The following is a 15,769-nucleotide window of genomic DNA, read 5'->3' as shown; positions in this document are numbered from 1 at the left end:
AGATAGAAAGTGAGATTGAAAAGGGGAAAAATCCAGCGCCTACATAAAAGAGAAAAACAACCGCTGAAAAGAGGGGAAAATGGGCAGACCTCTCTCTCTCTCTCTCTCTGTCTCTATCTCTCCTCTATCTATACTGTTCTATCTATCTATCTATCTATCTATCTATCTATCTATCTTTCTATCTCTATCTACCTATCTACCTACCTATCTCTCTATCTATACCCCCCTCTCTGTCCTCTCTCTATCTATACTGTTCTATCTATACTGTTCTATCTATACTGTTCTATCTATCTATCTATCTATCTATCTATCTATCTATCTATCTATCTATCTATCTATCATCTATCTATCTATCTATCATTCTATCTATCTCTATCTATCTCTACCTACCTACCTACCTACCTACCTACATATCTACCTACCTATCTCTCTCTCTCTCTATACTCCTCTCTCTCTCTCTCTCTTGTTCCATCCATCCATCCATCCATCCATCCATCCATCTGATCCCCAATGCTCACTCCTACCAACCGCAGGAATAAAACTTCCCACAGACATCACAGAAGGCACAATATTATACCAGATACAGGTTTATAATGATCCTTTCAGGATAACTCTGAGAGGTTTTTTTTTAAAAAAATAAAGTCGATCTTCCCCATCATGCGATGCAATGGGGCGTGGCAGGGACCCACAAAGTACCACAAACACCCCCCCTCCCCTACTTCACACCTGACTAAGCAGCAACCTTTAGAGAAGCCTAAATGCCCATTTTTTAGCCATTTCTAAGCTTCTCAAAGCCCTGAATAAATAAAAAAGGGGTCAGCCCCAAAGAAACCACCCATCATCCCCTCCAGGTTGAAACTGACTACAGCAGGGTCTCATGGCCACTTTAAGACTTGTGGACTTCAACTCCCAGAATTCCTCAGCCAGCAAAGCTGGCTGAGGAATTCTGGGAGTTGAAGTCCACAAGTCTTAAAGTGGCCAAGGTTGAGACCCTGGATTAGATAGAGCGAGGCCCCCGGCAACTCCTGAGCAAGCCTCGGCCTCTTCTTCTCACCTCTCCTCAGCACGAAGAGGTCGGTCTGCTTGTCGGAGTTGAAGTCCCCGAAGGCGGCCAGCGTCCCGAAAGCCTCGGCCCCGAAGAGCTGCGAGGTGACATTCTGCAAGGCTCGGCCGGGCTTCAGCAACGCCCCGGCCGTCACCAGCAGCAGCAGTAGCGGCGACGGCCATAGCAGCGAGGACCGGCCACGCCGAACCAGGGCGGGGCGGCAGGGTCCCCCCATAGCGGCCGGTCAACTCCAACCGGTTTCCTGGGCAGCCAGCACCGCTGCCAGGGCCGCGCGACTTCCGGGTTCGCTTTACGGCGCCGCCGCAGCACGCCTGCGCGGAGGGAAGCAGGTGTGTATTTACGGCGGAGCCTAGCAACCGTCGTTGAGTTACTGACAAGGGGGCGGGGATAAAGCGGCTGGGCCTTTTCAGCCCAGTCGCTTCGGCCGGAGTTTTGAGCGGGCCGCTTCTCCTCCTCCTCTTCCCGCCGCCATGGCGTCTTCTCTGGCCGATGTGAGCTGGAAAATGCTGGAGCTGAGGGCCCGCTCCAAGCGCTCAGGTCTGACTTCTCTTTCCCCCTCTCTGCGTTGTCTCTCCGCCGTCTCGCTCGCCTTCCCTTGGTCGCTTGTGCCGCGGAAAGCTCGGAACTCCAACTCCCAGCATGCCCCGCGAGCCCTTCACCTACCCTCCGCTCTTTTCTCCCGCCTGAAGCGCTGGACGGCCTGACGGGGAACTCTGGGAGTTGTAGTCTGAGCACCTGCCCCGTTTCTCATCCTCTTTCCTGCTTGCGCTCTGTTTTTTTTTTTTCCATCCTTCGCTTCGTCGCTCCCAGAAAGAACCAGCCCTTCCCGCAACAGTTGAAAAGGCTGCAGTTGAAAGTATTTGTTGTGTTTTTTAATGACCTTTATAAAATGTAAAAAAAAAAAATTAAATTAAAGTCTTACCCAAAAACTTTTGCCTGGTCCCCTTGATCATTTAATTTTGGGGGATCCTTTTCCAAGCTTTGCTTCCCCATTCCTGGAAGGGCTCACTTTGGGCCAGATCTCTTTGTTTCCTCTCCCCCCACCCCGCCTCTGAAAAGACGGGAAAAATTAAGACTTTGCCCTGTGGAACTCAAGATAGATTTCCTAGCAGTCTGGCAATATACACATGTATTTATAGTTGGGCAGTAAATTTAAATAATAGGAATGAAAAAATAGGAATTAATTTTGGAAGGGGGCTTTGCTGACCTTTTGGTATATATATATATATTTTTTTTTTCTTAAGTTTTTTAGGGTACTTACATGTATGGCATTCAGCTTTGTTCGGGTATTTTCCCACATCATTGTAGTTGTGCTTTTAAAGTTGTAGCAACGTTTCGGCAGAATCTCATCTGCCATCATCAGTCTTCTGTATTGTGTTCATCTGACGAACACTATATATATATATGTGTGTGTGTGTGTGTGTATGTGTATGTGTATGTGTATATGTATATATGTGTATATGTATATATGTATATATGTATATGTATATATGTATATGTATATATATATGTGTATATATAGTGTGTGTGTGTGTGTGTGTGTATATATATATATGTTAAGTTTTCGCTTTTAAAAGCACAACTATAATGACGTGGGAAAATACCCGAACAAAGCTGAATACCATACACACACACACACACACACACACACACACACCTATCTATATACACATATGTATGTATGTGTATACATATGTGTGTGTGTGTGTATCTTTTCCTATTAAGCGATGTTTCTATATGACATTTGCAATCATATATATATATCTGACATATGCAATCTTGCCCTGAGAAAACATCTAAAATTCTCTTTTCTGTATAGATAAGTATGCAGGTACTTTAGACATAAGAACAAGTGATTTGAAAAACGCTAGGTGTTTCTAAACTTTCCTTCTGTTTTGCCTACGTGGCTAAAAGCCATAATGAGGAAACCTGAACTTTCTGCTTAGAGAGGTATGCTTCTTATAAGCAATGATTGGTTTAAAAGCAGAACTTCTCTAACCCTGGATTAAAATGCTATCCTCAAGGCATTTCAGTGAGATCCTAGACATAATGGAACAATTTTGATTGGTCACCAAGATTGGGATTAAACCCTAGTTTTACAGAACATTTTGGAAGAGCTTAATGCATATTATCTATTGTAGTCAACATAAGGCAGAAGTGAAACCGCTGTCTCTAGCAAGTGCTGCATTTTTCTGATCACAACTCATCAAGTGTCCATCTTTTTCTCTGGATGGAATTGTCTGGTGTTTCTGATACTTTTGCTATCAGAGACAGATGGAGATTTTCAGTTTGATCCGAGCAAAGCCCAAATGGGAAAAATTACAGCAATCTTGGCTTACCCCATTTTTGTCCTTGACTTCTGCTGTTTTTCTTATTATATTCCAACTTTCTTTAATTGTTTTCCCAATCTATTTTCCAAGAGTTTTCTCTGACTCTGTGATTTGATCTCCCAATATTTCTCTCTCATTGATTTTTCTCTTTCTCTTCACAAATGTTTTCTCCTTCTTACAATTTTACCTTCCTTGCCCCCCCCCTCCCCCGTCAGTCAATAAGTCTTCCTTGACTTGTAGCTATTTTTGTCTTTTGCTTGAGGCACTTGGCAGCTTCATAAGTGACTTGAAAAGGTGGCTGCAGAACTGTGGCTGTCCCTGAAATGCAAATTCTGCTATTGCTTGTTTACATTTCTTGCTGTCCTTACAGTATGAAAAATCACTAATAAAAGTCTTAAGAGAAAGTCTATCCACAGCATGCTTTGGCCCCAGTAACTTATAATGATCTCCTTCCTATTTTCAGCTACATTTTACTTTACTTCTGTGGATGTATCTTTTCATATAGGGAAACAATGAAATTATGTTTCAAGTTTGTAGTTTAATCTACTTAAAGGGGGGAAAAGTTTTTGTTTACTGTTCATAATGATTACTATGTATCTCTTAGGTTTCCTCCAGTCAACTTGGGTCAATAAACCATTATTTGGACTGGATTTTCAAATCATACCCAAAATAAAGGCCTGTTAACACATTATAAACCAAAGTAGCCTTCTACACACACCCTTACGTAAGATAAAGTAGTACTCTTAAGCTGCAAGGAAAGCATAGTTTTGAACAATGGTTAGATTTCCCTGCTGGCTGGAGAATTCTGGGAGTTGGAATCCACTTAAAAGAGTTTGAAAAATACTGTTATAGAATAAGCTATACATGGATTTCTGTAAATGGTAAGAATGAGTATTAAAACAAAATTAAAGATTGCGATGAAGCCAAAACTACCGCTTTTTTTTCTACTTTTGTATTTGAGCCATGGATTTCTCACCCACCCAAATTCGGAGCTGCTTCTACCGACTGCCTTGAATAAGAAAATATAGTTGCAAATAAATACTTTTCATATCACACACACACACACACACACACACCTTTAACTTTGGTATGCTCCTCATTGGAGATCCCAGTTACCACTTCTTAGGTGTAACACTATAAACACCCATAGACTGTAATAAAAGTTCTTGTTTTGCTAAGATAAAACTGTATAAACTTCTGAGTTGTGCAGAAACAAGCACAATGGAATAGATACACCCTGCTGTTGCAAATACTCTGTGAGTTAGTTTAGGCATGCCACAATTAGCAACAAGGTTGATATGCTCATAATATGTAACTAATGTCAAATGTTAATCATTGCCGTTTTAAAAATTACACAGTAGCCTGATAAAGACTGGATAATTTGAATGCATGCATAATCACATATGAAAAAATGACACCTTAAAAATTTCACTATAACAGAGCTTTCAAATTCTCCTATATAACTATGGTGTAACAGGCTATGGGTAGCCCTCAATTTACAGCCATAACTTGGCACAAATTTATGTTGCCAAGCAAGACGGTTGTTAAGTGTTAAGACAGTTGTCCCATTTTACAAGCTTCCTTGCCACAGTTGTTCAGTGCACTTGTTAAGTTGGTCACATGGTTAATGTCATGCCCCTGATGGAGACTGACTCTGAGGGAGAGGAGGAACAGCTGACAGGGAGTGGAGGTATGGCTCCGGAGATTGTGGAGGAGGCTGGGGAAGGGCAGAGGCTGGCTGGGCAGTCAGAGGAGGAACCAGGCCCATCCCCTCTGCATCCTAGGACACGCAGGGAGGAGAGGATAAGGGAGAGACATGGTCTACTGGGGAGGAGAGGGCCTTGATCCTCTTCATGGGCTGCAGCTGTGACAACTGGATAACAGGACAGACATGCGTACTGGCAAGCGCTGGAAACAAAGCATGGAAATATCTTTAGTTTATTGTTCCTCTCTGAGTTTGGCGTCCTTCCCAGTATGTGTTCTGATATCTGTGGACATCTTCAAGCCCTTATCTTGCCTGCTTTGTGTTGTTTTTTACTCTTTATAATTTAAACGGCATTTCCTCCTTTTTGTAACTGCTTGTGTGGGAGTTCTTTTGTCTCCAGTCAAGGATATTTGGAGCTTGGAAGAAAAGTGAAGGAATAAAAGGGGCTTCACCTGTTTTTTGTGACTGTGTTTATTTTGTATCCCACCCTGGGTCATCATGGTTGTTAAGTGAATCTGGCTTCCCCATTGACTTTGCTTGTCAGAAGGTCACAAATAGGGATCACATGACCCTGGAATGCTGCAACCGTCATAAGTACATGCCAGTTGCCAAGCATCCAAATTTTGATTGTGTGACCATAGGATACCATATATCACAGTCATAGATGTGGAAAACTGTATAGGTCACTATTTTCAGTGCCATTGTGACTTTGAACAGTCACTAAACCAATGGATTTAAGTCAAGGACTACCTGTAGGAATAGGGAGACCCAGATTCTAGTCCTACCTTAACACAACATGCTGTTTTGAGGGTTTAGAGCCAGTTCCTTTCTCTCAGCTCAACTCACCGCACAGCATTGTGGGGAAAGTTACTGTGATGACCCAAAGGGGCGTGGCACAAAGGCAACAAAGTCAAATAAGCAAGAAGAGTCTCTTTAATTATCTCCAACTTTGCCCCCAATGTTTAGGTTATCTTTGGCTGGAGAAAACCTCTCTCAGGAACAGCCTTTAAGTGAATAAAATTCAGTATGAAAACTAAGTACATGCAAACTGTAACTAAAAATTCAAACAAACCATGTTGCAGTAATTAACTTGACAGGGCAGGAGAAGGAATTGCAGTCTTGAAAGCACAGCCAAACACACACAGTTGGGAAGACGCCAGGAACCCAGATACTCCTCCACGATACCAGATAATTCACAATTTGCTTCCAACAACTTCTCTGTGCGTAGCTTCCCTTTTTAAACACTGTGTTCCCAGCTGCAGCTATTGAAGGGAATCAGGGCCCTTTCCTCCCCCGTAAGCCACACATCTCATGTTGCTCCCTTTTCCGTTCCTCCCTGCATACCCTAGGATGAAGGGGGTGGCCCTGAGTCTTTCTCTGAATTCCCTCTACCTTGCTCTACCTTTCCCCTGCTCTGCCCAGCTGGACTTGCCCTTCGCCAGTTTCTTCCACAGCCAACGGAGCCACACTTCCATTCCCTGTCAGCTGCTCGGCTTCCCCCTCCGAATCAGATTCCGACAGGGGCATGACAGTTATGAAGAAGAGGCTCCTGAATGAAGTGTGATAGGAATCAAATAAATAACCACAGCGGGTTTTTTTATATATATATTTGCAGAGTAGGGAAGAATTTTTTAATGCATATATCTATAGCAAAAAACCCAATGGAGCATAATTGATACCATTAGTTAACTCAGGAGTGGGTTAGAAGTAATTGATGCCTATCCTAGAAATGATGGTAGAGCTTTTCAAGGCTACTTCAGTAATTATCGATCTTAGACTGGATAGTTCAATAAGGCATGGGGTTTGAGCAAATAGAAATATCCACTGGGCAAACCTAAAACTTATTTATGGACTCTTTAATGGGAAGCTTAAGAGTCACACAAAATAATATTATGTTGAGGAATGTACAATATTCAAGTGTACTCTTTGGGTTAACAAATAATTTACATGTTCCATTAGCCCAAGAGCAAACAGTTTTGATTTGGCCATGACGTTTATTTGATTGGATTCTTTCATTATTGTAAACACTCAATATTGTCTGACATAATTTAAAGAAATTAGTTGAATAATATTATTGCTGTAGCACAGCAATTGGGCATTATGTAATTGTAGGTAATGGTGCTTCAGCCAGTGATTTAAAAAGAAAAAACAATATGGGAAAATAAAATTTTGCAGTACATAATTAAAAACCTCAGGTACAATTAATCTAACTATCCTCCTCATTGTCTATGGCATGATGTGAATAACTTCGCTAACACTGCTTTTTTGCTTAATTTAAACCTGATTGCTTCTAATCCTCACTAAACATTTTCAAAAAATTGCAGTAGTTTAGCCTGGCAACGTTTGTGATTAGCTGCAACAGCTTGAAATGGCCACTTCAAATACTGACAGAGGCACCACGTCTCGTGTGTTCTTGTGGTCGGGTAAGTATGTTGACTCTTTAACAGGTCTCTTATTTTGTGTTTTGGGTGATGTGGCTGTATTAACCCAAGCAGACACTCTATTGATGAAAGGATGGCTGCTTATTGATGTGAAGTGTCAGCTTAAAAAGGACTATGATGTCTGCCATGATTGATAGCTTTGACGATTGTTGGGACCTGGTCACAACCATGCTGATGCCATTCTTTCATAGTACAGTAGTCCTCGACTTGCATCTGCAATTGAGCCTAAGTTATTAAGTGAGACATCTGTTAAATGTCAGGGCTCTGGTAGTTACCCCTATTTAAATCATGAGTCTCTAGCTGGATTTTCAAAACTTAAAGATTTATTAGGAGTAAACATGCCGGCGCTGCCTGGGTGTAGCCAACTCTGAGACACATCATTCATTGTCACCCTTGACCCTGGTTTCCCCCCCACCCCCTGGGTGTATCATAATTCATATTCTCCAATGGGACACATCCATAGCCAAGAGTCATCAACCATGCTCTCCAGTTAGAATTTTGCACAGCAGAAACTTCAAATCAGCAAAATGTAAAAATCACCGAACCAGTAGTTACACCGGTCAGATCCCACCCCTGTGGACAACATAAACTTTTTCACAAGTTCGTGGTGGAGCTGATAATGATGCCAGAAGAAGATAGCATGTCCATCAGAACATAATAAAAGGATTTTTCCATTACATTGTAAGAAGAGTATGAAAAATGAGCAATCGTGGGTTTCAATCTCATTCTTTCGGACAGCACCTCAATTTGTTTTATCAGCTCACCTTACTCAGCTTATGAATATGATCATTATCCTTCAGCTTGCTTTCCCTGCACCAGAGAGAATGCTGCTTAACGATGAAATGTCAGAGATTTGAATTTCCAGGAAATGTTGGAGAAACGTGCCTGCAATACATGGCATGCAATCACAAGATATTTATGTGATTTCCCCTTTTTTTGTCCCAGAAGTGAGAGACTAATAAACAGACCCACCTGGTGGGGGGAGGGGCTGTTGATAATGCACTTATCCGCTTCACTTTCAATCCAGAATTAACAGAGTTGGAAGGGACCTTGGAGGTCTTCTAGTCCAACCCCCTGCTCAGGTAGGATACCCTATACCATTTCAGGCAAATGACTCTCCCATTTCTTCTCAAAAACGTCCAGTGTTGGAGCATTTACAACTTCTGGAAGCAAGTTGTTGGAATGATTAATTATTCTGTTAGGGAATTTCTCCCTAGTTCAGGGGTGGGATTCAATTTTTTTAACAACCGGTTCTGTAGACGTGGCTTAGTTGGTGGGCGTAGCTTGGTGGTCATGTGACTGGGTGAGCGTGGCTTGGTGGTCATGTTATTGGCTGGGCGTGGCCAACTCAACATCACTCACATCGAGGCACCATCTCCTTGCCTGGCCTCTCATGACTGTGGGGATGCTGCAACAGTCATAAGTGTGAAAAATGGTCATAAGTCACTTTTTGCAGTGCCATTGTAACTTTGAATAGTCACTCCACACAAGCAAAGTACCAAAGGAGGGGCGGGGAAAACTCCAGAGACGTTCCTGAGACAGGAAATTTATTCCTGCCAAGAATGTAATAAGGGTTAACGGAGAGTCAGTTTCCGTAAGCAATACCAGAATGTTTCCTTCCTGCCTTCCTTACAGGATTAGGCCAGGAATTTCTTCTAATAACCGGTTCTCCGAACTGCTTAGAATGTTAACAACCGGTTCTAGCGAATAGGTGCGAACCTGTAGAATCCCACCCCTGCCCTAGTTCTAAGTTGCTTTTCTCCTTGATGAGTTTCCACCCATTGCTTCTTGTCCTGCCTTCAAGTGCTTTGGAGAATAGCTTGACTCCCTCTTCTTTGTGGCAGCCCCTGAGATATTGGAAGACTGCTATTATGTCTCCCCTAGTCTTCCTTAAACTAGACATGAAAATCAAATCACAATTTGTGGAGATTTTGCTTTCCCTCAGTTTTTGCAGCCACGCGACCTCCTTTCTAGTAAAACAATTACATCAAATATTCAGGAGTTAGACTTCTAAATTATAAGATCTTTATTGCTTTAGATGTCCTTTTCTGAATGCCTTTGTGGAGTTGTGTGGTTTCTGGCTTTCTGTTTGGGTCCCTTGAGACCTGTTTAAAATATGCCCTGAATAAAAATTATAACTTTTCTTTCTCACTCTACATATTTTTCTTCGGTATTTCTCTCTCTCTCTCTCTTTTGATCCATGAATGAAGTGAACCTTTGGCAGTTCGTGGGTGGTTGATCTGAGGTCATGCCTCTAGTTAGAGCGAGGGCCTGCTCTATGACCTCACGAAGCCCTTGGGAGGTCTCTGCCAGTATGGCAGGTCATAAGGTCACAAAGTGTCATGTCTAGTTGTAGTAGTTGTTGTATATTTGCTTCCTCCGCTGTCATGACATGCCTGTACACTACTTATTCCCTCTTCCCAGGGACTATAATTTGAATGGGAACATATCACAGCAGCCTATCAAAACTAACAGTTTCCTGTATATTTTACACATGCTGATTTACAAAGGTGTTGATAGGAGGTTTAAAGTGCTTTGGGGTTTTTTCTTCTTCTTTAAACTGAGTATTGGGAAGGGATTGGTAGGAAAACATTTTTTCATGTTTCCCTTGCTTCTCCTGAAGATAAGCAGTGACAGAAATTTGTGTGTTATCTCTGTGTGCTTCATTTGTAATAGAGTTATATTCATATCTTGATGGCACACAGTGGTTGCTGTAGAATGGCTGGCTCTACTAGGGGAACAGTAAATCTAACTTAACAAATAAATATAAATTCAATCCAGGATTTATTAAGCAGAGTATTTGACTTTTTTAATGGACAACATGTCATTAAATATGTTTTTGATTAAAATCTGTCACCAAAAATTGATATGTATCCTGATAATGTGACATATATAGTTGTTTCTTGCAGCTGGTTACTTATGGGAAGGTATCAGTTTGCTATTGTATGTGTATGTTTTAAATTCACACACTATTTCCTGTTTATTTTCATATGGGAAATGCAGTATTAGAAAGCTGGGTTCTTTATATTGAAACTACCTGATTAACCCCAACCTTGATATATGATTCTGAACTCCAGATGGGTTAAATGATAATTAACTTTAATGGCATCATTGGCTAGCTAACCCTGAAAACATTACTAGGGACAATAAAACAGCAATAATTCACAACTGTATGTTATAAATACAGAATTCATTGCAGTTCAAGAAAAATGGAAAAGTAAATTATGGAAATGCCCTTTCATTTAAGAAAGAGGAATAATTAGGTGCAATTAAAGGATATTTAGCATGTAGGAATGAAAGATACTCCTTGAAGATCTAGGACAACTCACCATGGCCAACTCATCATGGCCAACTCAACCATGGCGAATTGTCCCACCGCAAGTTGGCTGCAAAGAATTGGCTGTACCAAGTTGTCTCATTCAGCGAAGCAAGTGGTAACCATACTACATAAAGGAGGGATGACCAAGCTGAAAAGAAGGATAAATAAGGATAAGTAGTTGTTGCTCAAGCTAAATCTTAGTCTAAGCAAGAAATCCTTTATCCGTTTCCAATGGAGACCTTAGGTGAAGGAGGTTGATGAAAGTGAGTTAATGCTTCGGTTTCTTGGAGATGCTGAAAATGGGGTCAGTGCATGCCTGCTACTGTCATGTGGATTATAACAGCTGAATGTGTTAAAAGAATATACTGAAAGTGGCATTTTCTTCCTAAAATAATAAGAGAAACAGAGACTATGTTTTGATTGTAATAACATATATTTTATTTCTATGTGGGCTGCAGATGGCAGATATCCTTGTAAGTATATGCTTTGCAGTACTTACCTGTCATTATATACTATATTCCACTCTGTTATGCATAGTTTCCATGCTTCAGCACTGTTGTTGCCACTCACATTTTAGAAAAAATGGTTATGGAAATACCTATGGGCAAACACTCTCTACCGCTGTATCTACTACAGATAGGTACTATCTGTAATGTCCATAGTATAAGTGAGCACAATTCAGTCAGTAAATAGTTACTAAGATAAAAATGACATGACCACAACTATCATGTTTTCACACAGGACAATGTACTGATAAAGGAGAATATTTTGTAGCTCAGGGTTGAAATGAGGGGTCCTTTGGGCTCTCTGAGCTTGGTGGTTTTCTTGCAGACATTTCATGACCCAGTCTAGGTAATATCATCAGGCTAGTGCTGACGATGTTACCTATTTTGGGCCATGAAACCTCTGCAAGAAAACCACCAAGCTCAGAGAGCCCTAAGGACCCCTCACAGGACAATGTATTTTGACTTGTGAATGCATGACAGAGATATGCTATGAAGGTCATAAACACAGGCATTGGTCACAAAGTTAGTGTTTCATCATTGTTGTAACTGCGAACAGTGACTGTCCGAAGCCGTTGCTAAGTAAGCACTGTTTGCATACAACTCACCATCCTAATCTATCCCAGGTGCTTATCTTGGGATCTTCTGTGCAGAAATATTGCAGTGAAGTTGAGCTACTCTCATGTGAGGAGCACAGTGGCTTACATAGTTATTAGGTATGCTGGGTTGACAATCAGAAATCCCGTGTTCGAGACCCGAAAGCTGCTACATGACAGGGCGAGCTCCTATCCTTCGCTCCAGCTCTACTGACCTAGCAGTTCAAAAGTGAGTAATTGCAAATAGATAGATAGATATGCCCACTTTGGTGAGCATATTAATAAGGACATGAAAGGAGCTTCTAACTGGGCATCCCTGGGCAGCAGTGATGTCACTGGCTAATCCTTTCAACCCAGAAGGGCCTTGGTGTTTCCGACACAAAAAACAAGCAAACTCACATATAAATCAGTATTAATGACCATTGGCTGCAAGGCAAATTCATCAATATAGGAAGATTATTATTGACTGCTTTGTCTGGAAAATCTCAGAAAAGAGAAGCAAAAAAACAGGGAGCAGTCCTATAGAGCCATCCTTAAAAAAAATCTTCCCTCCCCTAAGGCTGTTACCACAAACCGTCTTAGGGTTCTGTGAATGTTCTTGTTTTTTTGCAGTAATGTTTGTTAATTTCCCCCAATTACTGCTTATACTACTTATTTATGTTAGTTTTATTTGTTTATTCAATTCCTATATCTGCCCATCTCAATCAAGTGATAATGGGCCGGATTATACTACTAGTAGTTGGAAAATACTTAATTCTGATAAGTTATATATTTATCTTTGGCTTTAGAAAATAATCAAGACCTTAGAATATGTTGACTTCATTTTTTCTTCTCCACAAAATGAGTCCTTATGTGATTTTCCAATTAGATCACATCTGTGGCCCAAACTTGTGCTGGGAGTGCTGTAAAGGAATTGTAATTTAATTAATGTATCTATTGATATAGTACTAGGGTTTCCCTATTAATAATTGATTCTGTGGGATAAAATGGCAAGGGGAAAGAGGCTGGCCTAGAGTAATTTAATCTGAGATTCATTAAGAGGCTTTTTAACGTAGCCCTTATACCTAGGAATGAAACCAACCAGTGCTATTTTCCAAGACTCTGCTTGCATTTTAAACAGGGGGCTTTCAAACTTGACTACTTTAACACTTGTGGACTTCAACTCCCAGAATGCCGGCTGGAGAATTCTGGGAATTGAAGTCAACAAGTTGCTAAGTTTGAAGAGCGCTTTAAAACCCTCAATATTGCCATGAGATGCATCATTTCCAAGGGAGTTTAGTTTAATTTAGTTTAGTTTAGTTCAGGGGTCTCCAACCTTGGCCACTTTAAGACTTGTGGACTTCAACTTTATTTATTTATTTGTTTGTTTGTTTATTTATTTATTTAATCAAACAATTATTAGATAACAGGTATAAGTATAAACATGGTTATAAATATATGAAATGGATTTGAATAAGAAAAAAAAAGAAACAATAGGACAGGGACAGTAGGCACAAGTTCCCCTTAAGTGAAACAGACCACATTAAATAATGTGTGGTCAAGAGCTGAAAAAGGAAACCTGTTTTTAACAAATTCATACAAATAAATGGCTTCTGTCAATATCCCTTTTCTTCCTCAAGAGACCTCATTATAAAAGAACATGAAAATAGAGGGTTATGTTTGAGTTGAGAAAGGTCAGATTTTTCTTTGTATGTAGAGAAGCACCAAGGAATCATAAAATTAGATCCACTTGAGAGTACTGGGCTAATTTCCGCATGTTATTAATGTGAAAATTTAGTTTCAACTCGTTGTGAACCAAATCAACTGAATGTCTATGGAGATACTCAACCATCCAGGTCATGATTGTCCCAAAGGTGCCTTACCGAAAAGGCAAGTGGACTTTTATTATTTTTTGTCTTGAAAACATTTTGCTTCTCATCCAAGAAGCTTCTTCGATTTTAACTGAATGGTGGGGAATAAATAAATCCTTCTATTCCAAAGTGTTCAATCAGAACTGAAGAAGCTTCTTGGGTGAGAAGCAAAGTATTTTCAAGGGGAAAAGAAAACAAGAAAGTCCAATTGCCTTTTAAAAAGCATCTTTGGGACATATCAACTGAACATTCAAGTGCGTCTTGATTGATTCCTCAATCCACCACAAGTGGCCATTATGCATTGCGAGAGTATGGAGAGCATTAAAGAGTAACTCCTGGAATGCACGACAGTCGCCCTAGATTTATTTTGCAAGATTGGTCACCACCTATGTATTATTTGCTGATACTTTCAGAGTGTTTTCTAGATCTTCGACACTTCAGTAATAATCTTTTTCATCTCGGCTATTCTTTAATTCAGCTTGACTGCATACTGTAAGCTGGTGCAGAATTGGTTCAATTGGTTTTGATTGGATTGCATAAGTTGTTTTTCATACTTCATACCGAATTTCTCAATATGCAGGAAATACTGACCGGGTATTTTCCTGCAAAGAAGAATTCTAAAAAGTGGGTTTTCTCTTTTTCTCCACACAATCACCATTTTAACCGAAGGCTGTGTTTTTATTTCCGTGGATTCTCCTGGTTACCTTTTGGAAAAGTGAGGCATAATAACTGAACTCAATAGAAGTACGGTAAATAGAAGCAAATGTTTTTGTTTCTTTGCTGTGGTTGTAATTGAGGCCTCCTAATTTCTTCCTTTAGGCTCTGTATACGAGCCCATGAAAAGCATTAATCTGCTAAAACCAGATGCGGAGAATCTGTGGGATAAATTGGATCGTTACTATTGTATAGGTAAGTCACACAAAATTATTTTCCGCTTTGAGAACGTTGAAAGAGCAAAGATAAATAATGTTATGTTCTTGTCGTAAATGTAATTGGGATCATAAAAAAATTCAAATATTCTGTATGCGCTGCTGTTGATTTGTTTCCTTCAATAATTACATGTAGACAAGATTATTTTCACATGATGCTTAATATTAGTAGTGATCATGGCCATACAGTTACTTTTTAAAGATTATTCTGAAAATAAACAAGAAACTAACTATGCCATCTTGCTTGCCATAATGGTGGAATGAATATAGTTATTTGGGAAATGCTGTATTTTAAGAAATGCACTTTCTTCTTCTGAACCTGGTTTGTGATTTGTTTTAAAAAACAAATACTGTCTTTCCCCCAACTTCTTCTTCATGTAGGAGTTATAAATCACTTTCAAAAGGAATATTGGCTGATTGGTGGAATATTTAGCTTTGACCTTAATTTCTCAAGAACAATTGATAACTTCCTTCATGCCATTTAATAAAAATCTCCTCAATTTATATAAAGCCTAAACAAACAAATAATAATAATTTTCAAAAGGAGAGAGATTTGCAAACTTCTCTCAAATGGTTGGTTTAATCAGAAATCACAAATGGACAATAATTAGTTTTTTCCTTTCAATAACATTTGAATGAATACTATTTAATAACTGAAAGTATTTATAAACTACTAAATATTTTGTTTTATGTTTGATGGAAAGATGTGGCTGCAAGACCAAAAGCATCAAATAATAAATACTATCAAACTGTCACATGTCTAGTTTCTTAGGATAGCTTTGCAACAAATGCATGCTGAAATATTCTGTTTTTATTTGGGAAGAAGAAAGTGTGAAAGTCCTCATCACTGCAGTGTGGATGGTAAATTTGTCAGATTGATTTCACCAGCTTCTGTTGTTTCCAACTTCTGTTCCTTTCACTTCACTTTTGCATGTTTTTTTTTCCAGTGTTGGTGTCAAAATGTAAATGCTTTTCCAGCATCATTCTCAAATGTGTATGTTTTTCTATGTTTTTCTCTCATTTATCCTGT

At 39.9% G+C, this 15,769-nt stretch overlaps 2 protein-coding genes across 7 annotated transcripts in view; one reads left to right on the top strand and one right to left on the bottom strand.

Annotated features, from left to right (window-relative positions):
- The window catches only part of ITFG1 (integrin alpha FG-GAP repeat containing 1), a 92,035-nt gene extending 90,668 nt beyond the window's left edge, over window positions 1–1,367 (bottom strand). The window contains exon 1 of one of the 2 annotated variants that reach the window (XM_087971494.1): window positions 1,055–1,367. In XM_087971494.1, coding sequence (XP_087827620.1) covers window positions 1,055–1,280 — 226 coding nt within the window. In that variant the 5' untranslated portion in view covers window positions 1,281–1,367. The remainder of the gene's footprint in view (window positions 1–1,054) is intronic. The other variant, XM_087971493.1, reaches the window with a different exon arrangement.
- A 63-nt stretch (window positions 1,368–1,430) lies between these two features.
- PHKB (phosphorylase kinase regulatory subunit beta) overlaps window positions 1,431–15,769 on the top strand; it is a 106,265-nt gene continuing 91,926 nt past the window's right edge. For 2 of the 5 annotated variants that reach the window (XM_087971488.1, XM_087971489.1), the window contains exons 1-4: window positions 1,438–1,603; window positions 7,426–7,524; window positions 11,320–11,334; window positions 14,630–14,719. In XM_087971488.1, the coding sequence (XP_087827614.1) occupies window positions 7,470–7,524; window positions 11,320–11,334; window positions 14,630–14,719 (160 nt within the window). In that variant the 5' untranslated portion in view covers window positions 1,438–1,603; window positions 7,426–7,469. Of the gene's footprint in view, window positions 1,604–7,425; window positions 7,525–11,319; window positions 11,335–14,629; window positions 14,720–15,769 lie in introns of all 5 variants that reach the window. The other 3 variants (XM_087971490.1, XM_087971491.1, XM_087971492.1) reach the window with 2 other exon arrangements.

The sequence above is a fragment of the Notechis scutatus genome, chromosome 9 (assembly GCF_049901735.1).
Source record: "Notechis scutatus isolate UNSWTSFEM ecotype Mainland chromosome 9, rNotScu1.2, whole genome shotgun sequence".
NCBI lineage: Eukaryota > Metazoa > Chordata > Lepidosauria > Squamata > Elapidae > Notechis > Notechis scutatus.
The sequence above is the reverse complement of the archived record's forward strand: the minus strand, read 5'-3'. Positions and strand labels throughout refer to the sequence as shown.